General features: G+C 50.0%; 1 protein-coding gene and 1 long non-coding RNA gene across 3 annotated transcripts in view; one reads left to right on the forward strand and one right to left on the reverse strand.

Moving 5' to 3' along the window:
* Window positions 1–254: 254 nt before the first annotated feature.
* On the reverse strand, window positions 255–20,243 carry LOC144293872 (uncharacterized). Its single transcript, XR_013361247.1, has 4 exons — window positions 20,065–20,243; window positions 16,894–17,944; window positions 1,354–1,502; window positions 255–393 (listed from the first exon to the last, which is right to left on the reverse strand). It is a non-coding gene; the product is annotated as an uncharacterized LOC144293872 (long non-coding RNA).
* The window catches only part of SLCO2A1 (solute carrier organic anion transporter family member 2A1), an 80,850-nt gene continuing 72,278 nt past the window's right edge, over window positions 18,843–27,414 (forward strand). The window contains exon 1 of one of the 2 annotated variants that reach the window (XM_077865088.1): window positions 18,843–18,962. In XM_077865088.1, coding sequence (XP_077721214.1) covers window positions 18,867–18,962 — 96 coding nt within the window. In that variant the 5' untranslated portion in view covers window positions 18,843–18,866. Of the gene's footprint in view, window positions 18,963–23,085; window positions 23,146–27,414 lie in introns of those variants that run through there. The other variant, XM_077865087.1, reaches the window with a different exon arrangement.

The following is a 27,414-nucleotide window of genomic DNA, read 5'->3' on the forward strand; positions in this document are numbered from 1 at the left end:
TGCCTGTAGAATGGATTAAATGGACTCATTCTCTGGGAGGTCACTCAAGAGTGGCTTTGCTGCCACCCGACCGTGGGCACCCCCGACCTGCACTTGCTTATGTAGTCTGGAGAGGCCTGACCAGGCTGGATGCTTGTCACCACCTGGACTTGGCCCCTCATGGCCCTCAGCCACCTTGTGTCGGCTTGCTAAATTTATCAAGTAAAAATAAAGATCACCCAGTTAAATGTGAATTTTCGATAAATGACCAGTAATTCTTTTTTTAGTGAGAGTCTGTTCCTGCAATATTTGTTGTTTTTCAGAGATTCACGTTGAACTGGACACCCAGCATTTTATCTGACGACGCTAACCTGGTGCTTATATCCACTGCGTGTGCTGTCCACTTCAGAGGCCCTGCAAGGGTAAAGAACCGAGGTTTGTCAAAGATCTACACATGAGGGCAGATTCTGTCCTCTCCTGGCGTAATGCTCCTCTCTCACACAGCCTTTGGCCGGTCTCACTGATGCCCAGACCCCCAGAGCTCACGTCAGTGTTTTAGCTTATATGGCAGTTACCAGCAGCATAGTGCTCTGGGCTTATACTTCTGTGGTCTCTTTTTATTTTCATTCTCTTCTTTTCCCATTCTAAACACTGAATGTTTGTGTCTCCTCCACCCCTAATTCATATGTTGTCACCTAATCCCCAGTGCGATGGTGTTGGGAAGTGAGACTTTTGGGAGGAGACTTAAGTCCTGAGGGGGAAGCCTTCAAGAATAGGGTAGGTGTCCTTATGGAAGGGACTCCAGAAAGCTCCTCCATCCCTTCCTCTTTGTGAGGACACAGTGAGAAGACAGCAACCTGTGAACCAGGAAGTGGGTTATCACCAGACACAGAACCTGCCAGCGCCTTGACCTTGGGCCTCCAGCCTTTAGAACTGTGAGAAATAAATTTCTATTGTTTCTAAGCCAGGCTATTCTGTTATAACAGCCTGAATGGACTAAGATACTCATGGACACTTTTTTTTTTTAATTGAGGTGAGGTGACATACAGTATTAGGTTAGTTTCAAGTGTACAATATAGTGTTTTGACATCTATATATACATGATGTAAGGCTAGTTAACCATCCGTCACCAAAGTTACGACAGTATAATTGGCTATATTCCCTGTGTTGTACTTTACATGGGGGTGGCTTATTTATTTTATAACTGGAAGTTTGTACCTCTTAATCCCTTTCACCTATGGCAACCACCAGTCTGTCCTCTGTCACTTATGAGTCTGCTTTTGTTGTTTTGTTAGTTCATTTGCTTTGGTTTTTAGATTCCACATAGGAGTGAAATCATATGGTACTTGTCTTTCTCTGACTTATTTTGCTTACCGTAAGGCCCTGGAGGTCCACCCATGAACATGCTTTTGGAAAGAAGGAAGGCAAACCCGATGAAGATACCACCTCCACATTGCACTCAGGCGAGGATGACGCAGGGAACATCTGCGTGAGTGATTCCCACTTGAGAGCAGAGCTGGATTCTGCTATGACATTATCCAGGTTAACACCATTATGCACATTTGTAAAATAAATAATATGATTTTTTTATGCTTAGAGTTCAATAACACTTCTAAGCCCTACTAATAATACTTCTGGATTGGAGATACAGCAACAAAATCAATATTTATTACAAAATATTCGATATTTGAAAACAGATTAATCTTGTTCATTTATCTGGTAAAGTATCACATTTTAGGCTGATTTATTCATTTATATGCTTGTGAAACGCTTTGGGATGAACATTGCTTTCAAATACAATGTCCGGAACACGCTCTGCTTTGCTTCTCTGCACAGCATTTTGGGGATGTGTCAACACCTCTGCTGGCCCTGTGAGGGAGTCACGGATTGGGCTCCTGCTCACCACCCCCCAGCTTAAGCGGGTCAGCAGCCACATTTCCCACCACATCAGCATTGGCTGAAATAACTGGCAGGTTGACGCAAAAACCTGCTAGGATCTCATATTTCTTCTTGTCATGGTTTCCCTACAGATGCCAGGTCACGAGCTAGATATGATGTTGAAAGAACTAGCAGGAAAGAGGGGAGTTGCACTGCTTTTGATTTGTGCAGACAAAGGGCCAAGAGAAGGGGCAGCAGGCAGACCCCAGCCTTGGCAGTCTTAAGGAGCAGACTTCCTGCTTGCTCTGCTCCCAGGAGTTCTGCTCCAAGAAGTCATTTTGGCATCTGAGCCCAGAGACAGAAACCTGGAGCTCTGACTTCAGGTCACGTAGCCCAGACTGGCAGCACTGTCCAACCCCAAGCCAGCATGAACTGGCAGGACCTGGGCAGGGGCTGAGGGTCTGGGGACAACGGTCATCTGCTGGAGCAACCCAGGAGGAGTCTCCCCTGGCCAGGGGCCTGAGCAACATTGACCAAGGAAAGGAGTATATTCCATGGGGGTGCTTGAAATGATCTTAGGTACATGAACTTTAGCATTTTTGTAAATGGTTATGAGTTATTTCAATCTAAACTAGAAAAATATGATATCAAATTCAATAATCATTTATTATACGGTGATATGCCATAGGCTGACTTCTTTAACTTGGGCCACATTATCACATTATTTGGCCATTTAGGTAAGATGTCTTTGCCCAGCAAGATTGACTTCCCTAAGGAAGGGCCTATGCCCAAATTTCTGCAGGCCTGGCTCTGAGAGCCCCATCCACCAGGAGAGCCAGACATAAAAAGAAGCCCAGCTGTGAACAGATCTTCCCAAATCTTGGCTCCAGGCAAGATAGGTTTGTTTATATCTGGTAATCGAATCAATTCTTTAAAAAACAATCTTTCATTTGCCTTTTATTGAGCTTTGACTCCATCCCCGGCCCTTCTTGGTTCTTTAGTCCTCCTTCAAGGACCCAAATCTGAGGCCTGGGAATTAGGGACATCACTCAATGAGGAATCTACAAGGGGAGGGATGCCCTCAAATAATCAGAGGACATCTTGCCCTTGTGGATTTCTGGGCCTTTCATCTCCAGAGAAGGGCAGGCAGCCCTGAATGCTGCCCCAGTTTGAGGACCATCAGAAGGTGGTTGGGGCTCCTTCTGGGGTGAGGCCAGTGAAGGGGACCGCCAGGTTGGCCAAGTGGACAGGGAGCCTGTGGCCAGGAGATTTTCATTTCTGAGCTGCTGAGTGACCAATTCATTGTTCCTGGGCAGCCAGCTGCAGGATGAAAGAAGATTTGCTTAATGCCCCATCTGAGAACTTTAAAAAGGGAAGGATTAAAAGAAACAGGAAAAACTCAAGTCTAGATGAGAGTAGCCAGGATCGCATCAGATGTTTAGGAAAGGACAGATTATGCTAGAATGAATGCAGTTCATTCAACAAATATTTATTGAGCATCTTTTGAGTGCCAGGCAATGATCCAGGCACTGCTCCACTGGTTTTATTAAAATATGGCTATTTTAAATTGGATCTGCGTCTTGGTAAGGAAGTGAGTACCATTTTATTACAGTATTTGCCAAAGAAAATATCAAATATTTTTAGGCTTCATCCAAAGAAACTCAACCCCCGCCTCGGCAGCTTCATATGCTCATGAGTACATACATACACCTCAGTCCTCTGAGCATGAGTGCCCTTCTTCCTGTGCAGATACAATCAGCCCTTGGTAGCTGAGGGAAACAGGGCAGACATTTGGCTGGGGGCTCAAGGTACAGGCTGTTTATTCAGTCCCTCTTGCAGACAGAGGGCAGAGAGGAAGGAGACGGCGTGGCTCTGAGGCTTAGCCCCTGGGGAGCGATGCTGGCTTGTGTTGAGGCTGTGCTCAAGGTCCACATCAGCAAATGTGTTCATTGCATTTCCTTTCCAGAGCTGGCATCTGCTGTGCATGGAAAGTCCTTCTGTGGGTGCTGCTTGGGTAACTCAGGGTCCTAGAGGAAATCGAGTATCCCGAATGTGATTGATAACATTTTTCAGCCTTTGCAGAGGCATGGCTTTGTGTCCTCTTAAAACTCACATGGATGAGGCATAGAGAAAATGCAACAGTCTGAAAGGAATATCCGAGTCTAACTTGGAAACAGCAGAGCAGCCTCTGATGGCCATCAGTACCACCTACCTATGCCTTGCACACCATTAATGGCCATTAATTTCTACTTCCTGCTCTCCAGCCAATGAAATGGACCAAGAATGAGTCCAGGCACAGAAACAAGCTGATGTTGAGGGGTTCGCCATCATCAGCTGAGCCAAAGTGGAAAGCCGAAACCATCCCTCCAGCTTTGATGGGAGTGGCCCACATTTATGTGAGCCTGCTGTATTCATTGAGGGTTTCAGGAGAAGGCAATTTCCTCTAAGACAGTGATTCTCAAAGCATGGTTGCTGGACCCACAGCAGAATTACCTGGGAACTTGTTAGAAATGCCTGTTCTCAGGCCTCACCCCTAACCTTTTACATCAGAAGCTCCAAGAGCAGGGCCCAGTGATCTGTGTTTCTGGTACACACTCAAATATGAGAATCACTGCTCTACACGAACCACCTAAATTTATCTTCTTTGCATCTGCACAGGCCAGGCAAGTATTGTCACATATTGTCTACAGGTGAGAACACAGATCCCACTGTTTATTGAGGGGCCCGTGGGTCTGGCCTTCCCAGTGCCCACCTGCTGGCCACTGGCCTCTCTCTTCAACTTCTACTAAAACGCCTCGGTGGTGGGGAAGGCAGAGCAGCAGAGGTGAACGGAACCAAAATGTGCTGTCGTAGAGGCCAGGTAGGCCATGCTTCTATATGACCTGTGACACTGTCTCTCAGGGAGAAGTGGACGAAGAGATGTTTTGCAAGGTAACCTGAGGTCAGGAAAGGGACAGATGGTCTGTTTGCAAGGTAAGAGCAGTTAGGCTAGCCAAGGGTATGAATCTCACATAACTAGCAAAGGATGAACTCTGGCACTTGAACTACATTGAGTGTTTTAGGTCTTCAGACGTACCAAAGAGGAGAGAAGCAAGTTGCAGCTGGAGCAGAGGACGTTCTGACAGTCTTCCACCCTCTTCCATCACTGTGGGCCTAAACGCCTCCTCCCCTCTGCCACAGTGAAGCTTTTGTACCAAGAGAGAATGGCCAAGACTCACATCCCATGGAAGAGTCAGTGGAAGTTTACAAGGGCATGAAAACATGAAGCCTTGCTAACTTCTGAAGGGTAATGGGACCTTGAGGGAGACAGAAACAGTTTTAAAAGACAGAATGGGGGGAGGGAGTGGAGTGATTGAGGGTGGCATGAGGTTCAGAGCAGTGGCCCAGGTGGTCACATGATGCCCTCGGTGGGGACATCTTTGCCGTCTGAGTGCCAAGACTCCATACTCTTCACACTTTAGCCTGGTTCCAGAGAGTGAATTATCATAATCTGGATGAACAATGGCGTTATCCTTACTATTTGCTGCTATTGCAACTGCTTGGCTGTCAGAAGTGAGAAAGACGTCTAGCAAGACTCGGAGATTGCTGCCTCAGAGTTGGTGGGTAACAGATGAGCAGGAAGATGAAGAGGTTTGGGGGAAAAGATAGATGCACTCAGCTGAGTTCCAGGCATCTGTGGGCGGTCCGGATTAGAAGTCAGGGGCCACAGGGTGCGTGGGTTGGAGGTCAGACAGGATCCAGGTTAGAGAACGCTAGTGTGACTCACAGCAGCAGGAGGCAACTGAGTTCACGGGGTCAGAGTGAGGAGAGGATCTGAGCACTAGAGTGCTGGCATTTGAGAGGGGTGCACCTCGAGAGAGTGCCATGGAAGAGCCTGAGAAACAGGCAAGGAGGGGACAGGAGAGGCAGCATGAGTGGGGTGTGTAGGCTCAGTAGAGAGAGAGTGGGTGAGGCTGACGAGAAGCGGCCAAGAGCAGAGCCCAGCCCCTGGTGATCCCACTATGATGGTGAAATCTCCAAGCCAGCTTAGTAGTGGGTTGAGCTGTGAATGGTGAGTGAGAAAAATAGAGACGATTTCAGGAAGCCTGACCGTAAAGGAGAACAAAAAACCCAGGACAGTGGCAAGAGGAAGTCAAGGAGTTGCTCTATTATTAATGTGGGGATAGCATGAGAACCAAGCAATTTTTCTGCAGGGAGAGAAGAAAAAGAGACCGTAGGGGAAGACCTCAGGGTGAGGAGGAAACTGGAAGGAAAGAATATCCTGCCTGAGAAAGCTGAAGGCGATGGACCCGGAGCACATCCAAGGGGTTAGTCACTCTTAGTCAAGAAGAGTGACAGCTCTTCCATGGAATTCTCTAGGCTATAGGCTAGAAAGAAGTGGAAATAGGTGGGGACAGACAGATGGGAGGATTGAAGGAGCTAAAGCACTGCGCATCTCTGTGTAGGGCAAGGCCAAGGCCAGATGGTTGGGATATGGCCAGAGTAGAACATGGGTGTCCAGAGGTAGAGCAGCTCCTGGTGGAGGCGACATCCAGGTGTGTGCACAGATGACTGATGTGGCTGAGAGGCAGAAGCCACCCGAGTGGAGGAGGTCGGGCACTGAGGACATGGGGACGGGAGGGCGGTCGTGGGATGGGAGTGGAAGCGAGAGGAAAAGCTCTTGAAGAAGGAAGAAAGGGACCAGCGGGGGAGACGGGCTGAGCACTTGCTGGGTTGGCTATGTGAGCCTCATGGTAGGAAGGGCCCAAGAGACAGAAGCGCCGCAGGGACCCATGAACAATGGCGTTATCCTTACTATTTGCTGCTATTGCAACTGCTTGGCTGTCAGAAGTGAGAAAGACGTTTTGGAGAAACGTCACCCTTTTGGCCCTGGGTTTCGGAGAATGAGCAGCTTCACTCAGAAGGGCATAGGTAGGTCCTTGGAGGAAGCCAGTTCCACCAAAAGGCAGAAGGGAGCAGAGGGGGGCAGAGGCTGAGGAGGTGGGTGGTGGGGACCACAGACCCAGGGCTCAAGGCAGGCTGAGAGGAGCTGGAAGGGTGGGGCAGTGGGAGCAGTTAGGTCTGGGGGGAATCAGAGGGGACTGAGGGTGGAGGAGTCAAAGGATCTGGAGCCAAAGGTCTTGAGTTTGAGCACACCCCATGCCAGGGTGGGGGGCCTGGCTGCTGGGGTGCTTGGCAGGGTTCGCTGATGTTCTTCAGGCACCAAGGCTGAGGGAGGAGGCAGGGACGGGGGGGGGGGGGGGCAGTGATCACGTTCCCTGAGTTATGCCGGGCGCACTCTCAAATCTAGCTGGGGCTGGTGAGGTTCGCTTACTGCCTTTGACGCCTGCCTTTCTCTCTCTCTGCCTGGATAGAGCCTACTCACCCTAAAGTGGCTCCCACCTTTTCTACAAGCCCTTCCCGATCATCTTTGGCCTCTGAGCTCTTACCACATTCATTGTTTTCTCATTTTAATCCTCAAATAACCTTGAATTTTTATTTTATAGCTGCACATCTATAGCCTCATTAATATAATTGGTGAGTCTTTGCTGATTGCACACCAATCAAAGGTTGATTGATTTTTTTTCTTGGAAAGCATGCATTGGGGTGAGAGGCAGAGGGAGACAGATAATCTCTAGCAGACTTCCTGCTGACTGTAGAGCCTGGTGGGGCTCAATCTCATGACCCTGAGATCATGACCTGAGCTGAAATCAAGGTAGATACCCAACCAGCTGAGCCTCCCAGACACCCTGATTTTTTTATGTGGATGTTACTATATCAAGATATCATGCATGTTATAAGCACATAAAAATAGGAATTAAAAATCATGAGACAGAAATATCTATAAATAGTTGTGATATATTTGTCCTTACTGCCCTTGGGGTGGTCCCAGGCCCCCACCAGTGTGCACACACTCCCCTTGAGGTCACAGATCTGTGTTATGAGCTGGAGGGATATGCTGGTGTCTTATACCTCCTCCATGTCTCCTTTGTGAACAGGAATCATGTCATGTGCATAACAGGTGCTTAGTAAATATTTATGAAAGGGACAAATAAGTCATCCAGGAATGTTTTGGAATAGAGGTGGCATCACGGTATGGCCAGTGGCTTGGACTTTAGCATGAGATGGTTTGCATTTCAGGTTCCAACTCTGCTCCTTTCTAGCCCTATTGTCAAGGCAGGTTCTGGGGCTCCCAGAGTCTCAGTTCTCCCCATGAAAAGGGGCACAATGACCAGAACTCCCTGACTGGATGTGGATTTTGACAAAGGTCAGTGACTGAAACATTAACACTTGGAAGCACCTCAAAGTCACCGGCACACCATCTCATTTTGCAGAGGTGGTGAGGAGCAGCGACCCCTCCCTCCCCTAAGACCACAAGGTCAAAGCAGGGCTGGACCAACACCCATCTAGGCAACAGATTGATGGAGATTTGGTTTCAATTCTGAAAATGGTGCTTATGGAAAATGGTTATGTGGTCCAGTGATTCTTCTCTCTCTCTCTCTCTCTCTTTTTTTTTTTTAGATTTTATTTATTTATTCACGATAGATACACACAGAGAGGCAGAGATACAGGCAGAGGGAGAGGCAAGCTCCTCACAGGGAGCCTGATCCGGGACTCGATCCCTGGGCCCGGGGATCACATCCTGAGCTGAAGGCAGATGCTCAACTGCTGAGCCACAGAGACATCCCTCTTCTTTTGTTTTTCAAAAAGCTTATTTTTATTTACTTCATCATAAAGTAATATTTATCATTAAAATCAGAAAGATGTAGAAAAAGATAAAAAAAAAAAACACCTCACATTCCCACCATGGAAAGATTATTAACATTTTGCTATCATTTCTTTTACTCTTGCCTGGTGTTATCCAAACCTTGGTTTCCTGGATTTATCTAATATGCCAGCAACAGGAAATCCAGCTCCACAAAACCTAAACCATAAAGAGAATCTACCAGCTCACAGGACTGCAAAGTCCAGATGCAGAGGCCTCGTGGCAGAGCATGAAGGGCACGGTTACAGGGCTCAATGACCTACCTCTGTCCCACATTCTCACTCCTCCTTAGAATGCCCCAGACCCCAACACTGAGGGAGGTGCCCCCACTGCTGGCAGTGTTGGGAGAAAGCATGCTGTCCTGAGGGACTGTCCAGCAGAGGGCCCAAGTGGATAGGCCTGGCTCCCATGTTCCCACCCTGGTGGGTTCCCACCAGAACTCCCCGACTGGCTGTTATGAAAATGGGGCATGCAGCACAGAGTCTGGGTTCATGATGAGGGGGTCACCGCCAGACAACAGTGCTTTCTGGCTGTCTGATGTGGGCACTTGGAAGCAGCTGAGCTCTCCTGTGAGTGTGTATGGATGTGGATTTTGACAAAGGTCAGTGACTGAAACATTAACACTTGGAAGCGCTTCAAAGCACCTCCCACCAGGGTGGGAACCCACCAGGGCTCATAACCTGAGAGCTTGGAGGGGTGGTACCCCAGAGGAATGTCAGGTGCTTCCACAAGAAGTGGGACAGATTCTGGAGGAGGCCAACAGCAGATATCTACTCCTTGGCCGTCATCCTACTACTGTGGCCAGAGGGAGGTTCTTAGGCCTGGAGTCCCCTCAAGGATCAGTCTCTGCATGCCAGGGTGAAAGAGCTATGGTCTCTCCATCTTCCCATCCAAGCCACCCGCCCCGACACCCTCCTCAGCCTCCTCTCCTGCTGGCTTCACAGAGGAGCAGTGAACATTCTCTTCCTGAATGCCCAGCAAGGTACTCCCTCCCTGTGACCCATGACCAGGGAGGAGGCCTGACTTCCACTGACCTCATCAGGTGACTCAGTGCACAGCGAACACAGCCCAGGGTGTGTTAGGGACCCCAGGCCCAGGTGAAGAGCCCCACAGAGCTTTACAGGCCCCAAAGTTTACAGCTGAGAAAGCAGTAGATGCTGCCTGGAAGAGCCAGGCTCGGGGCGGGGCATGGGGCAGGGACAGCCCAGCAGAATAGGTCGTAATCAGAGCAATCACTGGCTGCCAGCACCCTCAGCCCAAGTGCTGTTCAACTGGGAAATAAGGTACACGATAAGCACGTCCCCACTAGTCCCTCCTGACGGAGAGGTGGGGAGAGGCAGGCTCTTCCGACAGTCATCCCTGCTCTGTCTCCTGTGGGTGGCATCCTGCTATCTGCGCTTGTGTTTGTACTTGGTCCCTGCCCCGAAGGCTCACAATCCACTGATACAGGATCAGTCCAAACAGTGCAGGGAGGGTGTGTGCCTGGCAAGGCAGGACGCCCATTCCCTTTCCCCGAGTGAAGGAAACAGGCCCTGGGAGACGGGGAGGCTGTGCTGAGGTGCATGAGGGAGGGGAACAGGGAGCAGAGGCCTTTCCTGTAAGCGGGGAGGCTGCAGACCTGGACAACTGAAGGAAAAGTAGAAGAGGCAAGGGCAAGAAGCAAGGCAGAGGGAAGAGGAGATGATCCCTTCTGGAAGCGAGGGTGGGTCAGGTGGGAGCAGGAGCCCAGACCTAGATTCAGAACCAGGGAGAGGGCACAGGGTGCGGGGAGGAAGGTGGCCCCGAGTGGAACAAAGGACTACCATGGGAAATGTAGAACGTGGGAAGATGCTCAACGTACTTCCCTCACGAGAGCTTCCATGGACTGACCCTGCCGTAGACAAGGTGAGGGGGCGGTGAGGAAGGGAGGGGCACCTCCAACCAGGAAATGCCAAGAAGGCTTTAAGGAGGCCTGTCTTTGAGGGTGTGTGTGTGTGTGTGCGCGTGCGTGCGTGTGCTATAGCCATGATGGAGCCCAAGACTTGGGCTCCCAGGGAAGAAGACTGAAAGCCAGGAATGGGACTGGGACCCCCAGACTCTCCCATGTGAATGTAGAGGGGAAGACCCGGGGAGGACAGAGGCGGCAGGGCCTGGGAGGACACCTAATCCTGTGGCCCCCTCCTGGACCCAACATTAGGGGAGGATGGGGCTCCAGACAAGCCTACTTAGGGGGCTCGATCGTCTCCCAGGCTCTACTGAGCAGAAGCCTTTAAGAAGAAGGCTGTTACGGAGAAAGCAAGGCCTCCTAAGGAGAAAAGCTGGGAACAGGTGAGGAGGGAACAGGGACCCAGGAGGGAAGCCCTGCTGAGTTAGAAGAAAACAATCATTAGTGAAGTCCTGTGAGTCAAGTTCGCTCCTCATGCCGCTCTAAGTGGCAAGTGCCACCAAGAGGTTAAATGACTTGCCGTAGGTCACACAACTAGTAAGTTGACAGAGCAGGGAAAGAACAAGAAGATAACCCCCCTTTGGACTGTGAAGTCCAATACCTCGATTATACGGTGAGGGATCCAGTACTCCCCAGGAGGGTGCCCATCTACCTATAGTCCTGGGTGCTGAGCTCCTTCTCCAGAGCTAGGGGCAGGGAACAGGATTTTGGATCATGGTAGCATCACTCCATGGCATCCTTGGATCAGCCCTAGGTTGGCTCCCTGAGCTGAGTTTTCTGGGCTGTTGGGAATAAGAAAGACCCCCGATCCCCAGGGCCTAGGTGGACTCTCCAGCTAGATTAGCCATGCCATTCCCTCTGGGGCGCTGGTCTCCCCCTACAGGGGCTAAGAGGGATATCAGGGAGGGAGAAGGGACTGAAGTAGAAATGCAGCCTGAGGACTGATTTTGAATATCATAGAGAAAAATATCTAAATGTGTTAAATTACGCTGCTTGCAAACAGTCTTGAGGCAAACTTTTTTTTTTTAATAAAAAATTACTCAAGGGACACCTGGGTGGCTCAGCGGTTGAGCATCTACCTTCGGTTCAGGGCGTGATCCTGCGGTCCTGGAATCGAGTCCCACATCAGGCTCCCTGCATGGAGCCTGCTTCTCCCTCTTCCTATATCTCTGCCTCACTCTCTGTGTCTCTCATGAATAAATAAATAAAATCTTCTTTAAAAAAAAGTTACTCAAGTTGTTATTTGTAAAAGACAAAACTTAGAGACACCCCGACCATTCAACACCAGGGCAGGGTTTAAAAAACTCCTCGTTGGCACTCAGAGGGATGGTGATGAGCCCTTCTCAACACGGGAACGAGGCTTATTGTCAAAGAGGAGGAGACAAATGGCAAATGGTGAGTTTTCTTTTCTTTCTTTTAACGGTGAGTTTTCTAAGTGAAAACATACTCGTTGGGGAGAATTAGAAAAAATAGAAATTTAGCAAAGCTTAAATAGTGGTATGGAATGATAGGTGAATGAAACAAATATTTTCTCTCTCCCAGTAGAGTTAGGACAGAGTTATTTTTCAAAGAGTATAATGTAAAGATTAACAAAGTTTAAAAACAAGCATCATGGCAGAGACAAGGCACTGGTTTTCTGTTTACTCAGTAACATTCAGATGACAGGATCCCCTGGGTCCTGGGCCACACGGGGCCAAGGATGATGTAGGTGCTCACGGACTGCGTGGTGTGTGAGCCCAGCAGGGCAAGAGCAGAGGTAAAGCATGAGCTCTCCGGCAGTGGCTGATTATCACCCAGGCGTGGTGATGAGCCGGCCCAGGATAACAGGCTGTGATAAGCATCCCTCCATGTGACCCGAGGTGGGTGGGGTGCAGCCGCTGGGGACAGGCTGGGGCTCCTCACCCACAGGGAACGGACATGGGAGGGATGCAGGGTGAGGCCTATTTAGGTTTCTCCTTTTCCTGCTCCTGCTGTGCTTCCTGCCATAGCAGAGAGTGACCTCCACCGAGTCAGACTCAGAGAGAAGAGCACAGCCAGGCCTTCAAAAGTCTTTCCTGGAAGCACATGGAAATCCCATCTCTGTGTGTCCCAAGCATTGCTGCACCCCAGGTGACATGTCGAGAGGCTGGGGTTCCATGAGGCAGGACACCCGGGTGCTGCAGCACCCTCCCCTCTTGTCACTCGGAAAGGGAGGGCAAAGTTGGCCTCCAGGCCGGAGAGGGAGATGTGGGGCTGTAGGAGTGCAGGGTGGGCCACATGCCACGGCGGAAGAGAGACTGGAATGCAGTAGGTGTGTGGGAATGGGAATGGGATGTGCACAGTAGAGCAGAGCAGAATGGAGTGGGGTGCTGGAGCTGGATCCAGGAGGGCCCCAGCGGCCAGGCTCTGCCCGGACCTCATTTCAGGCCAGTGGTGCTGGCAACAGGGGTGCAAAGGGGGCAAGGACGGGCCAGGCACCAACATGGGCTCCAGACCCCTACCGGGCCATCCTCTGGGTGTGGGTCCGACTTGACCTGCCTGCATGCTGTGACTCAGTCTCTGTGAGCAAGGGTCCCAAGGAGCCGGGGCTTGGTACAGGGCTGCCAGGGTCTAGATCCTGGCTCTGCCACTTACTAGCTATGTGTCCTCAAGTTAAGTTATTTTCTCTCTCTGTGCCTCAGATTCTCCAAACATAAAGTAGCGCTAATAAAAGTAACCCCTTCCATTGGGCTGTTTTAAGGATTAAATGAGTCAACATTGTTTTGGTGCCAGGTATGGACTGTCTACACTGTGTGTTTGTTAAATAAAAATATAAGCTAGTGGCCAAGGTGGTCCACAGGGGAGCAGGCTGCCCCACTGGTGACCGTGACAAAGTGGTAGAGCACTGACTGCAGACGTGCCCTCCACCTGCCGTGGGGGGGGCAGTCCCTGGGGGACGTCCCCCTCCGTGCCTGTACGTGCACAAGGAGCCAGGCAGCCAGAGTTAATTCATGATCACACTTGAGTATTCAAATTGCCAGGAGACCCTCATCAGCTGCTGCAGGAGTAGGGGGCACGTGGCCCAGGGAACCGTGCCAGCCACCAGGGAGGACAAGGTGGACAACAAGGAGCCTGGGGGTGAGCGGTGGGCAGAAGGGATTGCCCCAGGCGGTAGGGCCTTGACAAAGATGGCTTGGAGGCTGCAGGACAATGAGGCCTTCCCCGGTCACTGGGTCGTTTTGGAATTCAGTTCAGTTCAGCTCAATTCTATTATTTATTTGTTTGTTTGTTTGTTTATTTATTTATTTATTTTAAAGATTAATTTTTTTAATTTTTATTTATTTATGATAGTCACAGAGAGAGAGAGAGAGAGAGGCAGAGACACAGGCAGAGGGAGAAGCAGGCTCCATGCACCGGGAGCCCGACGTGGAATTTGATCCCGGGTTTCCAAGATCGCGCCCTGGGCCAAAGGCAGGTGCTAAACCACTGCGCCACCCAGGGATCCCTTATTTATTTATTTATTTATTTATTTATTTATTTATTTATTTATTTATGATTTTATTTATTTATGATTTTATTTATTTATGATTTTATTTATTTATTCATGAGAGACAACACACACACACACACACACACACACACACACACACACACACAGGCAGAGGGAGAAGCAGGCTCCATGCAGGGAGCCCAACGTGGGACTTGATCCCAGGACTCCAGGATCACACCCTGGGCCAAAGGCAGGCACTAAACCACTGAGCCACCCAGGGATCCCTCAATTCTATTTAATAAACATTTTTAAGCATCAGCGTATGCTGGACCAAATGAGGGATTTAGTGCAGAAGCTCCCAAGGAGCTCACAGCTGAGTTAGAAAAAGAGACTTAGATGCACACTTGTTCCCATCAGCACTGCCAAGCATAACGACAGCTGGCAGCCCTGAGACCTCACGCGCTGCACACCTTAGGATAGCCTGGGGAGGTGCGCATTCGTATCTTCAGCTTAAAGAGAGGGCACTGGGCGGCTGGGAGGTTAAGCAGGCCGCCTAATGTAACCCAGCTGAACAGAAGGGTGGTCAGCATCTAGGTCTGACGGTAAAGTCACGTATTGTCTCTGCTATCACCTACGATAATAAAGGCAGAGACACATTGTGTGTGCTAGGGAAGGGCCCTGATTCTTATTCACCTCTAAAATGGGAATAATGACATCTAGTTTCCTGAGAGACAAGGGATAGATAATGAATGTGGCAGGTCTACACCAGTTTCTCCTCTTGCTGTGGAGGCCCAGAAACAGGTAGTAACAGGAGCTGCTCTGGAAGGGTAGAAGCCAAGCTCTCTGCAGCAGGCAGTGCAGGAAGGGGGAACAGAATGAGCAAAAGGCCGGAGGTGTGAGCATGCAACAGGTCCGGCATGAAAACTGAGAAAGCAAGAGATTCAGGCAGAGGGGAGAGCCCAAAGCTCGTTCCTCTCTTTCTTCCCTTGGCAACCCCAGAAAAGCTGCTGAAAGCTCTTTTCCAGTTCCTCCTCAACCCACATAATCTGACCTCTGCACACATTACCCACTGGAAACACTCTTGCCAAGGGCCTCAATGCCAGCCTTTTGCCAGCCCACTGGCCATTCTTAGATCTTACCCTCCCTCCTCCACAACCTGATGTGTTCCTTACCTTCTCTTTGAAACACCACTTCTCGGCTGGTCTACTTCTCTGTGTGCTGGGCTCTCCCCTCTGTCTCCTTTGCTGGCTCCTTCCCCTGTGCCCCCCCGAATGTTGCTGTGGCCAGTCATAGGCCTACTCCTTGTCAATGCATTCTCATTGGGAGACTCATTTGTTCCCAAGGCTTACCCACCACCTCCATGTGGGATGGTCCAAGACCCGATCTCTTGCCCAGCGCCCACCCTGAGCACTGGACTCATATAACTCCCCGCTGGGCATCTAGACCTGCATGTACTCCAGGAAGTTTGACTCAAAATGATCCCACAGGGGATCATTCCCCAATAGCTGCTGCTCTTTCTGGGTTCTCTCTTCCAGGGGTTGGTATCACTAATGCAAGTCAGATCCTGGAGTTCGTCCCTAACATTCCCTCACTAACATCTGGGTGCCATCTCCTAGCAATGTGTCTCACATTTTTCTGGCTCATCCTTCCCTACAACATCTCCACTGCTGCAGAAAACATCTTCATCATAGCTCCTGGGGTTCCACAACCTGTCCCATTGCATTCCTACCCGGCTGCCAGAGAGGTCTCTGTGAAATGCAAATCTGCCCAGGGCACCCCCTGTCCAAGAGCCTTATCCCCATTGTGTCAGGGATAAGGCCCACACTTCACAGCATGCCAGTCAATGTTCCAGCCTCTTTACCACACATTCCCACCGTCCCTGGGTCTCCGGACAGACTGAAACCATGGAGCAGATAGATTAGGTCCCAATCTTTCTAGTCTCTAGGCCTCAGCTTGAGGCTTCCTTCCTCCAGAAAGCCTTCCTGCTGCCTTAGGATGAATTAGGGCCCCTCTTCTGTGCCCCCATAGTAGTTGTGCACAACAGAGAGCTATGGTCTCTTTCTACAACACATTCAGGCTTTCTCTTCTTGCTCCCCACCTGAGGCCATGGAGTCTTTGAAGCCAAGGCCTGTCCTTGCGCTATATTTTTCTATGGTGCTAAAAAGTATTTGCTGAAATCAAAGAATTTGGGAAGGGTCTTGGAAACAGACCCTGGGGGTGCTTATAGGAAATGGGTTACTCTTTGTGCAGACACCTAGAGCTGAATACCCAGTATCCTTTCTCCCCTTTTCCCTAACAGAAACCCAATTTTGTTCAGGAGAAAGCAACAACATAAACTACACTTCAGGGTCTCTTTTGCAGAGGGTATAGCCATGTGGCCTCGTCTTAATCAACAAGACTTAAGGAAAAGTGTCTAAGCATGTATGGGAGAGATTTGTTTCCCTGATGTGAGCACAACCCTTTCCTGTTTCCTGTCTTCCACTTGGAATTAAGAGAAGAGGCTAGAGGTGGAGCAGCTATCTCATGACAATGAGCAAGCCACACACTAAGGAATCTGTAGGGGTCTAGGTCATGACCCCTAATTATATTCTAGCAGGCTTCTTTTTTTTAAAAAAAAAAAAAAATTATTTATTCATTTGACAGAGAGAGAGAACAAGCAGGGGAAGTGGCTGGCAGAGGGAGAGGGAAAAGAATCCTCCCAAAGAGCAGGGAGCCTGACGCGGGTCCTCGGTTCATGACCTGAGCTGAAGGCAACCACTTAACCGACTGAACCACCCAGGTGCCCACCTGGCAAGCTTTTTATTATGAGACAAAGAAATCTCACTGAAGCCACTTTGGTTAGGTCTCCACTACATTTAGCTAACGTAAGAGCAGATAAAAGCAGATAATCATTGGTGAGCATTTCTGACTAGGCCTTACCTTTGGAGATGATGCTGGTCTTGAAGTAGGCAGAGGGCAAGGTTAATGGAATGAGATGAAATGAGGATTGGAGAAGCTGACTTTCCCTGGATTTCTATCAGAGGACCATGACAAGGCCTTGCTCAGGGTTTGAGGAGGATGCTCCAGACATCACAGCCTCAGTGTGCCCATGACCTGAGCCTTCACTGCTCTCTGTGAAATGAGATGCTCCGATGGAAATGTTATCTTCTTTCTCTGCTCCTCATGAAATGAGGCTGCTGGAATAGATAACTTTTCAAAGGGGATAGTGCTCCAAGTCTGGGCTTTGGAGTCAGGCAGAGCTGGGTTTGGTTCTAGCTCCGTCACTTACTGGTTGTGTGTCTTTTGGTCATTTTATTTATTTATTTTAGTTGACCTCTCTAGCATCATCATCTATAAAAATCCAGATTGTAATAGAACCTATAACTGTTGGGCTAATGCTGGGGTTCTATGGAATCATGCATTTGAGTACCCAACAGAATGCCTGGACAATACACCATGGGTACTGCAGCGTGTGTTGAATGCTCTGGGTGGCAGCCGTCCTTGTGTTCCAAGTTCTCTGCAAGGGGAGCCTGGCGCCCCGGAGCTTCCTGCCTATTCTAGGTCTGGGGCTGCTGCAGGGCTGCGGAAAGCAAGCCTCCCGAGATGCCCTTTACTCTGTGAATGAGTGAGGTGGCCCACCGCCCAACGGCTTTTCTTCCAGCACCGTGTGCTGTTGTATCTGGAATTCTTGGACTGCAGGTGGATAGGGGAAGCCCACAGACAGAGGACGGCCCAGCCCAGGCCCAGAAAGGCATTGTCCTGTGAGTCCTTGTCTTACCCAAAGTTTCCTGGGTCTTGAAGGTGGCCCTGTGCTTCTCCTAGCAGTCGAGTGGGCTTGCACGGGGGACTACGGGAATCACGGAGCTGGAAAAATACCTCCAGAACTGGATTCCTCACCGCAGCTGCTTTTGGCATAACTTCTCTTAGCCTTCCCTTGAAAAGCCTCACCTTCTTTCTCTTCTGTGCAGTAGGAATCCTAGTGGAAAAAAATCTTGGGGAAGAAAAAAAAAAAAAAAGCCGATGTTCTATTCCAGCCTGAGAAGGAGGTCAGTGGGGTGCGTCCCTAACGTCCACGGGGGGCCCCCTCTCTTGGCTGCTGTCGCTCAGGCCAGACCCAGCCATGCTGACACTTGACAGCGCCTGCAGTTTACCTTGGCTCGGCTCCAGGGAGTTCGGGCCCTGCCCGGGGCGGCCCCCTCTGCAGCGCAAAGAGCAGTTTAAATATAAATCAGTCCTCGACACAAACAGCCTCGGCGCGTCAGTCCCGGAGCCATCCCCGGAACTGGGAGCCCCGGTTCTCGGCGAGCGCAAACAAGCAGAGACCCGCTCGGCCCATCCCCCCGAGGGAGGGCGTCGGGAGGGCGGGGGCCCCGCTCCGGACGCCCCGGCCCCGTCTAGCCCCCGGGTCCCGCTCGCCGCCCCAGCGCCTCTCGGTTCCCCGCCCGCCTCCTCCTGCCCCCGGAGCGCCGCCAGCCCCCTCCTCCGGGCCCCTCGGGCCGCCCGCCCGTCGGTCCCCGCTGCACCCCTCGGGCTCCCCCGACGCCCCAGCGCTGCCTCCCCTCCCCGGGCCCGGCGCCCGGCAGGCGGGACCTCCCCGGGGCGCCCGAGCCCGCGGGTCCCAGCCGCGCTCCGGCAGCTCCGGCGGCTCCGGCGGCTCCGGCGGCCCCGGGGCGCGCGGCGAGGTCACGCGCGGGCGCCCGGCGCGTCACACCTGTCGGGGGGCGGGGGGCGGCCGCGGGGGGCGGGGGCTCGCGGCGCCTCCGACCGCCGAGGGAAGGAGGGAGGAGGGAGAGCGCGTTTCATCATCGGCGACCGCGCGGCGGCCGCTATAAGAGTCCTGGGCGCGCACCCGCTGGCGCAGTCTCCGCGCCGCCCTCCCGCCCGCCGCCCGCCGCCCGCCGCCCGCCGCCTCCATGGGGCTCTGGCCCGAGCCCGACGCGCGCCGCGGCAGCGACGCCTCTCCCGGCCGGCCCCGCCGCTGTCCGCGCTCCGTCTTCAGCAACATTAAGGTGAGCGCGGACGCCGCGACCCGTCGGGGCCCGAGCGGCGGGGGCGCACCTGGGGCGGGGGCGCCGCCGTCCACCCTCCGTGCCGCGCGGGGCCGCCTCCGCGGGGCCTGGCGGGGCGAGGGGCGCCCGGGCCGCGCGTGTGTGTGCGCGCGTGTGTGCGCGTGTGTGCGCGTGTGTGCGCGTGTGTGCGCGTGTGTGCGGACCTCTGCGCGCTCGCACGCCTTCATGGGGTAGCAGACGGGACGCTGGCGGCCCCGACGGTGCCCTCGGAGGGTGACCAACCGGCCCTTTGACAAAGAACCTCGTGGAGCGGCGCCTCTCCGTGCGCGGGAGCTCACTTGGAGAAGGGATGAGCTGGGGGGGGCGGGGGGTGACGGGCCGTGGTTCCTTGGAGACGATCAGAGCCGAAGGCATGGGGGGGGGGGGGCGGAAGGGATGTTCTCCTTCCCCTAAAGCAGCAGTGCCCGGCTCTGCTGCCTCGCTGCTGCGCTGCTGCCGGCGAAGTTCAGAATCCCCCCACCCCCCACCCCTGCCCCCCACCCCTGCGTGCTTCCTGGGCTGGAAATGGCCCCAGGAAAGCAGCAGGCCCTCGCGGTGTGTTCAGGAACTTCGAAGCAGGTGCCTCTCTCCCGGCAAGTTATGGGAAGTGGGTGAACAGAAGATGGGGGTGTAGCTGGCCTTAGGGTGAGGACACTTTCTTCCCGAGGGCAGAGCTGCTGCGATGAGGACTGCAGAGCCCCCAGGGAGGCTCCTCGAGGGTAGTGGAGGCGGGAGTGGGGGGAGCAAGGCGCAGAGAGGTTGTTTCCAACAATCCTACAGTTAGATGGGGCTAGGTAAAGCCTCCGGCGCTGCAATTCAAGGGAAAATAGGGGAAGGGTGTCGCTGTGGACCGGTTAGGTGTTCAACAGGAGAGTTGAACCGCGTTCAACAGAAAGCCCGCCTATCCTTATTCGTATTGTTAGCAGGGGAGCTGGGATCCCCACTCCTGCTTCTGCTCCATCCCCACAACACAATAAATAGAGGCTGAGTTGATTCCATGGTTGGGTGTAAATAAGACACAGAAATTTTGAGACAGTTTCAGATAATTCTCAAATTGCCTCACCTTTGGCCAGACCTGGATGAGAACGCTGTGTGCGGTTGGTTTTGGTCCCACCATTCAGAAGAGTCTTGGAGAAGTTTCAGCAGAGAACTATAGAAAATTTGGTGTTTATAAATTAGGGATTGGGAGGAAAGGGTGGGAGCAACTGCTGGGTGGTCCGGAAAGAAGGAGGCCCAGGAGAGAGTCAGGGTGGGGGCAGCTCTCCCTATTTTACCAACAAGGGCAAGAAGGGTAGCTTGTCCCGGAACAGTTTCCTGACAGTGAAGGTTCCCCTCCCCCTCCCTCCCCAGCAAGATTGATCCATTTAGACCTGCCCTGAGTCCCTAAAATTAGTTTATGGTAGCAGTTTCTTTGAAGATCTGTAGAAATGAGATAATTGTTCACATGTTGATGATTTTACCGCATGTGCCTGAGGCCTGGACCCAGGCCAATTGGCCTCCTAAAGGTTCACACCAGTTAAGAGTTTTTCTTAACTCTAAAAATCAGATTCTCTTAATTATCACCTCCACTGATCCATAGCAACTCTGAAACCAGAGTGTAGAGAGACTCCCACTTAGCGGCACTTAACCTGAAACCAGGTACAATTTGAATATCTCAAGGCAAATCTGGGACCTAGAATTCCCTTAGTTAAGCTCACATAACCCTTTTTTTTTACGGGGGGGTTGTCAGGGGATTGCAGTTTGTCGGGAGATTCCCTCGTAGTGAGAGGCTGGGTGACTCCTCTGCCCTCTCCCACTGGGTGATGGACTGCATGTGTCTTATGACATGGGTGACATGGGTGCAAACAGGGAACACCCAGCCTAAGGACCCATCATTTTCATGGGTTCCTCACTGCTGGAACAGACTAACCAATTGGGTTTATGACTTTCCTGCAAAACCCCACATACCATATGGTTTAGGGGAAGGGGATGAGGCCAGGAGACATCCAAGTCTAAGTCTAACCTCTTACTAACTAGGTGACACATGGGAAATTTCTCACCTTCCCTGGCAGCAGAGTCCTTATGTTAAAACAACAAACAAAAATGGGTACTATGAATGATCCCCACGTCATGGAGCTCCTTAAGGATTATATGGGAGGAGACATAGTAAAAGGGTTTTGTAAACCATGCAGGACTCTCCAGGATTGGCTTCAAGAAGATGTCAGTTCTTTCCTCAACAAACAGGACTGCACATTTAAACACCATTTAGGACCTGCTGGTCTACCAATTATGCCTTACAGGAGGCGTAGTTAATCGTTAAGAGAAACTATAGTTAGCAATAACGTCCAAAGGAAAAGTAATAGTAGCTGACACTAATGGAGCTCTCTGGATGGACCAAGAACTTTGGACATATTTCACCCATATTTAATCCTCACTACAACTCTGTCTAGTGGATACTATTACTATCCTATTAATGATGAGGAAAACAAGGCTTAGTGAGGTGTGGACACATAGCCAGAAAGGGGTGGAATATCTAACTGGGTGTGTGAAACCCCAGGGTCAGAGACTGACCGCCGTGCACCCTGCCCTCACCATCACACAGTACTGCTCAATTTTGGTTTGGCACTTGGGGATCCAGTAGGTATGCTTGTTCCGAGGGGTCAGTGCTTTCTTCAGGCCCTCCTGACACTCACATCCCAGCCATGAGCAGGGGTCACTGTCACAGCTACAGGGTGGATGTTCCCAGTCAATAACAGGGTCACCACACCTTTTCACTCCACAACTCTCCCCTAAAGAGCCTGGTGACTCTTATTTATGGGATGAGGTTTTTGTACTCTCTCCTGTAGGAGTAAATGCAATTGTATTTATTCTGGAGATGTCTCTATTGCTTCTGGCTTACAGGATTCTTAAGAAGCAGAAGACCTGCTCACCAGTCATTGTCAGAGAGAACACTTCAACATCCAGGACTCTAAATTAAAAACAGTTCATTCAGCGAATGTGGGGGTGGGGAGGCAGGAGAGAGCCTTTGTGGCCAACTCATCCTGGCAGCCTCAAAGAGATCTGTTTCTTTTTAAAATGAAATTGGGGGGGGGGGGCAAACGTAGATTATCTTATAAGAGGAGTAGACCATTGGTAATTGCTGTCCAAATTTCAGAAACTCCCACACCTCAGGCCCCAGCATAGGGAAATAGTATATATCTATCTAGTCAGTGAGGGAGAGTCCAGTGGGGATGGTGGGCAGGGGACACACGGTGAGAAGAAAGGGAGAGACAGATCTCACAGCTTGGCCTGAGTGGCCCAGTGACCTCTGACCTGGGAGGGAAGCCCCAAAATGAGGGAGAGATACTTTATCCTAGCCTGTGTCTGTAACTTCCTAAGGCCTCTGACACCTAACTTTGGGGAGACATCTTGGGCTTAACGTCTTGGTTTTCAGAGGTGAGTACTATATCCCACCAATCTGACTGTTCATGCCTCTCAAGAGAATACCCGGGAACAAAGAATTCCTTAACTGACCTCACGGATTACGAGGTGTCCACTTCTCCTGCCCTGGGTTAATGGGTATGTCTCTGATATTCAGGACAGCATTATCCATCCTCTGAGAGATCCTGGCTTGCCCTGCTTATATGTGGGGGTTGGGGGGAACTGGTTGGGTAGGGGTCACAGGTCACATCTTTCCTCTTATAATGATACTCAAAGCCCTTCTCCTGGTGATGAATTGTGACCTACGGAACAAAGAGAAGAGTGATTTATGTCTCACAAAATGGATAGCTCGTCTTACCTCCTTCTGATCATTCTCCTGTGTCTGTAATAGTAACTTTTTTTCCATTCAAGTAGACCCAGATATGATGTTGAGATATTGGGTTGGGAGCATGGCTTCCCCACATCCTCTTTTGCTCTGTTTGTGGAATGAAGAGGAGTGTGGGTGGTCCTCTGTGCAGACCTCGTCCCTCCTTGTTCTCCCTCTTCACACCTCTGCTTGGTTTTATCCCATTCCATGGGTTTAACCACTTCTAGCCCTTGCTTCACCCTGCTTTCTGCTTGTGGCGGTGCTGGCCTGAGAAGAGCTCCATTTATGTGCCAAAGCCAGAAAGCTGTGCATGGTGAAGCTAAGAAGCTTGGGATGCTCCAGGCTGTGGACCCATCAGAGGACCTTGCTTGGGGCTGGGTGAGTCTGGCCTCCATTTAATATCCTAAGTTCATTACCATGTGGGCATTGCACTCACAGTTTCTATTGAAGAAGGACATAAAGAAATAGCTGTGTGAATGTACACTTGTCTGTACCACATAGGACCAGCACAGATGGGTTGTAACCATGGTCTTTGGTGGGAGAACCAAAGGGAACATGGGAGAAGAACATGGGAGAGAGCTGAGTTCTTAGTACCAGACAAAGCTTGATTTATTTTGAGTTTTTAAAATACTTTTTATTTTGAAACAATCATGTATTCATAGGAAAAATAGTATGGAGAGGTACTATGTACCCTTTACCCGGTTTCTCCCAATGGGTCCATATGACATATTGCGCTATAATACCAAATGCAGAGAGTTGACATTGCAGTAATGTGTATAGTTCCATGCCATTTTGTCATAAAGATTCATGAAACTACCACCCCACTGCCTCAAGACACAAAACTGTTTCTATCGCCACCAAGATCTCTGTTGTGCTACTCCTTTGTAGTCATGCCTGCCCGCTTCCGACTGACTACCATCACAACCACTAATCTGTTCGCCATCACTATAATTTGTCATTTTGAGAATGTCACATAAATGGAACCATGAGATATGTAACTGTTTAAAATTGGCTTTTCTTGTTTAACATAATACCTTTGAGATCTGTCCAGGATGTTGCTTGTATCGATAGTTTGTTCCTTTTTATTGCTGAGTTGTATTCCATGGTATGGATGTACTGTGATTTACCTGATCGTTCACCTATTGAGGCACATTTGGGTTGTTTCCAGTGTGGGGCTATACAAGTAAAGCTGCTGCTATAAACAATCATGTACAGGTTTTTGCGTGGACATAGACTTTCATTTCTCTAGAATAAATGCCTAGGAGTGCATTTGCTGGGTTGGATGGTGGTTGCTTGTTGATTTTTTTTTTTCTTAAGAACCTACCAAACTTTTTTCCAAAGTGGCCGTACAATTTTACATTTGCACCAGCTATGTAGGAGAGATTCAGTTTCTCTACATCTTTGCCAGCATTTGGTGTTGTCACTAATTTTTATTGTGGCTATTCAAATAGGTGTGAAGTGACATCTCAGCATGGTCTTCATTTGCATTTCCCTAATGGCCGGTGATGTTGAACATCTTTTCATGTTCTTATTTGCCATGTGTGTGTGCTCTTCATTGAAACGTCTGTTCATATAGTTTGTCCTTTTTGTAACCAGATTTTTTACTATTGTTTTGAGAGCTGCTTATATATATGAGATACAGGTCCTTTTTGGGGCATGTAGTTTGCAAATATTTTCTCCCAGTCTGTGGCTTAAGATCCTCTTAATAGGATCTTTCACAGAAAAAAAAAGTTTGGATTCTGATGAAATCTAATTAATCAATTCTTAATTTTCTGGATCCTGCTTTTGGTGTATGTCTTAAGAACTCCTCACCAAACCTAGTTCCTGAAAGTTTTCTCTTACGTCTTCTTTTAAAAGTTTTATAGCCTTGCATTTAAATCTGTGATCCATTTTGAGTTAATTTTTGTATAGGTGTGAGGTTCTTTTTTTTTTTTTTTTTTGCCTATAGTTATCCAATTGCTCCCGCATCATTTGTTGAGAAGACTATCATTTCTCTATTGAATTGCCTTTGCTCCTTTGTCAAAAACCAGTTGGCCATGCTTATGTGGATCTATTCTGGGTTTTCTGTTGTGTTTCACTGATGTATGTGTACATCTCTCTGCTAATACCACACCGCCTTGATTACTGTAATGGTATAGCAAGTCCTGATAACAGGTAGAAGCTTGATTTTTAGTCTGCAGTGGTATATGTTTATGTTATGGTTACCATACTTTATAACCAATTCAGTTTCCCTTCTACTTTGCCTTTAAGGAGACTTAAAGACAAATTTGAAGCTTGCTTTTTAGTAGCTGGATGGGATCTTATGTATTTCTGTGCTCCAGCTTTTCTTCTAGGCTTAGCTGAATAGTTGTATTTTTCCTTTGAACTTGATTTGTTAATCTATGTTCCTAAACTTTTTCTATTCTCAACAACAGTCTTGCAAAGGAGGTGTCAGCATCTCTATTTCACAGTTGAGGAAATGGAGGCTCATTCAAGACCACCTGTCCAATACATGGCAAGCAGGAATTCCTTCTCGGGGTCAGCTTAATTCCAAGCCCTCTTCCTTTCAGGGCCACAGAATGCCTCTCAGTTCTGAATTCTCTCATCCTTGAACATTTGGGCCTGAGCTCAGTGATCTCTGAGGTCCTTGCAAGTTCTCAGATCCTCATCTCATGCTGTTAAGTTGCTGATGGAGATGAGACTGGGAGCAGGGCCAGTTAGGTCTGAGCTTTGCTGAGAGACCTGCTATGAAACCTGGCAGAAGCTGAGGGTATAGGCTGGCTGGCTGGCTTTGATCAATCCCCAGCTCTCTCAGTTTAGAAGATCTTGATTCCTGGGGTGTGGCCTCCTGTTTGGGATGGATTACATTTGATCAGGGTGGGGAACGAAACCAAGACAGGGAGTGTCAGGCTACACCATGAGGTTGAAGGATGGGTGGATACTCCAGTGAGCAGCCCTCTCCCAGCACCGGTCCTCCGAACCCCTTTGCCCCGTTGGGATGCTCAGGAGGCTCAGGGGAAATGCTGGAGGCTCTGACATGGCTGGAGGGAAGAGCACCAGCCTTCCCTCCAGGGAAGGACATTTGGGACAGTAACCCCAAATGAACTTGGGGATATTCAGTCTGGTCAGCATTGGTGCTGACTCCCACAGGGTTGCTCCCTGCCTCCCAGAAAGTAGGCACACGAACCCTTTGGTAGAAATTCAGGGGATCCCTGGGTGGCTCAGGGGTTTAGTGCCTGCCTTTGGCCCAGGGCGTGATCCTGGAGTCCCAGGATCAAGTCCCATGTTGGGCTCCCTGCATGCAGCCTGCTTCTCCCTCTGCCTGTGTCTCTGCCTCTCTTTCTCTCTGTGTGTCTCTCATGAATGAATACATAAAATCTTTAAAAAGAAAGAAAGAAAGAAAGAAAGAAAGAAAGAAAGAAAGAAAGAAAGAAAGAGAGAGAAAGAAAAGAAAGAAAGAAAGAAAGAAAGAAAGAAAGAAAGAAAGAAAGAAAGAAAGAATTAATTCAGTGTGCACCTGAGTCCTATAGGAACCTGGGAGTCTGGTAACAAACATCAGTAATACCTATTTTTGTTCCTCAGAATGCTCTTACATCCCTGAGAGATGCTGGCCTAGAGCACAGAAAGCCTCAGTTAAAATGCAGGTGTCATTGGGGAGGGCCTCAGTAAGCCAGTGTTTGTCCAACCAACCCGCCAAGATGCCCTGAGTTCTAGGAGAGAGTGAACAGGTTTCCACATAGGAGTAGACAAGAGGATGAGTGGATGAACCATGAGTATTATATTTCTGGAATCTTTTATGTTTTATCTTAAAATCAAGTGAATTTTAGGTTTTCCTACAGAGTATAGTGTATGTTTCCAAATAATGTATTTCCCCCTAAATCTTGGAGTAACAGTGATGCTCTAGGAAGCTATGCTGCATCTAGCTCGAGTCTCCCAAATGTGACTCCCAGGTGGAGCATAGCAAGTTTGGGAAACACAGCACAGGTAGACCTCACGCCAGAACTAGTTTATCCAGTTAGTTCACTCAGCCAGCTTGGTACGTGCAGAGGGACCGGTACCTAGAAAGTTTAAGTGGGACAGGTACGGGGTGTGGATGTCAGACAATTCCTGGGCTGGTCTCTGCGACGCCCCAGGAGATGAGCCAGCTAGAGAATGCACTGAGGTCCCTATGGGCCCGGAGGAAAGGGGTAGTAGCCAAGGGAAGGGCGGGGAGGACAGCAGGCTTCCAGAGTCACCCTTGCCTTGCATAATGGGCTGCCAATGAGTTTGCAGGATGGGATTAAACAGACCACTTTCTCAGTCGTTTTACATCATTCTTGCCTCATGCCTCAGGGCCTTTTGAAAGCTTCCTGCTTTGCCTTTGATTCTCAGAGCATTTGAGGGGAGTAGAGTGGCAGCTAAGCATTGGTGCAGGAGCCCTGGGCTCACTCACTCATAAGCCTTTACTGAGCATCCACCACGTGGGGCTCTGTACCAGGTATTACTGTTTGTACTTGGCTCCCTAAGAGGCTCCCAATCTTCCAAGAAACAATAATCTGTAAATTCCCTGCCTCTCAGCATGACCAACAGCCTTGATTTGTCCAGGACTGAGGCAGTTTCTGGGACACAGGACTTTCAGTTTTCAAACTGGAAAAGTTCTGGACAGGTTGGGACAAGTTGGTCACCCTA

This window comes from Canis aureus, chromosome 22 (genome assembly GCF_053574225.1).
Source record: "Canis aureus isolate CA01 chromosome 22, VMU_Caureus_v.1.0, whole genome shotgun sequence".
Taxonomy (NCBI): Eukaryota; Metazoa; Chordata; class Mammalia; order Carnivora; family Canidae; genus Canis; species Canis aureus.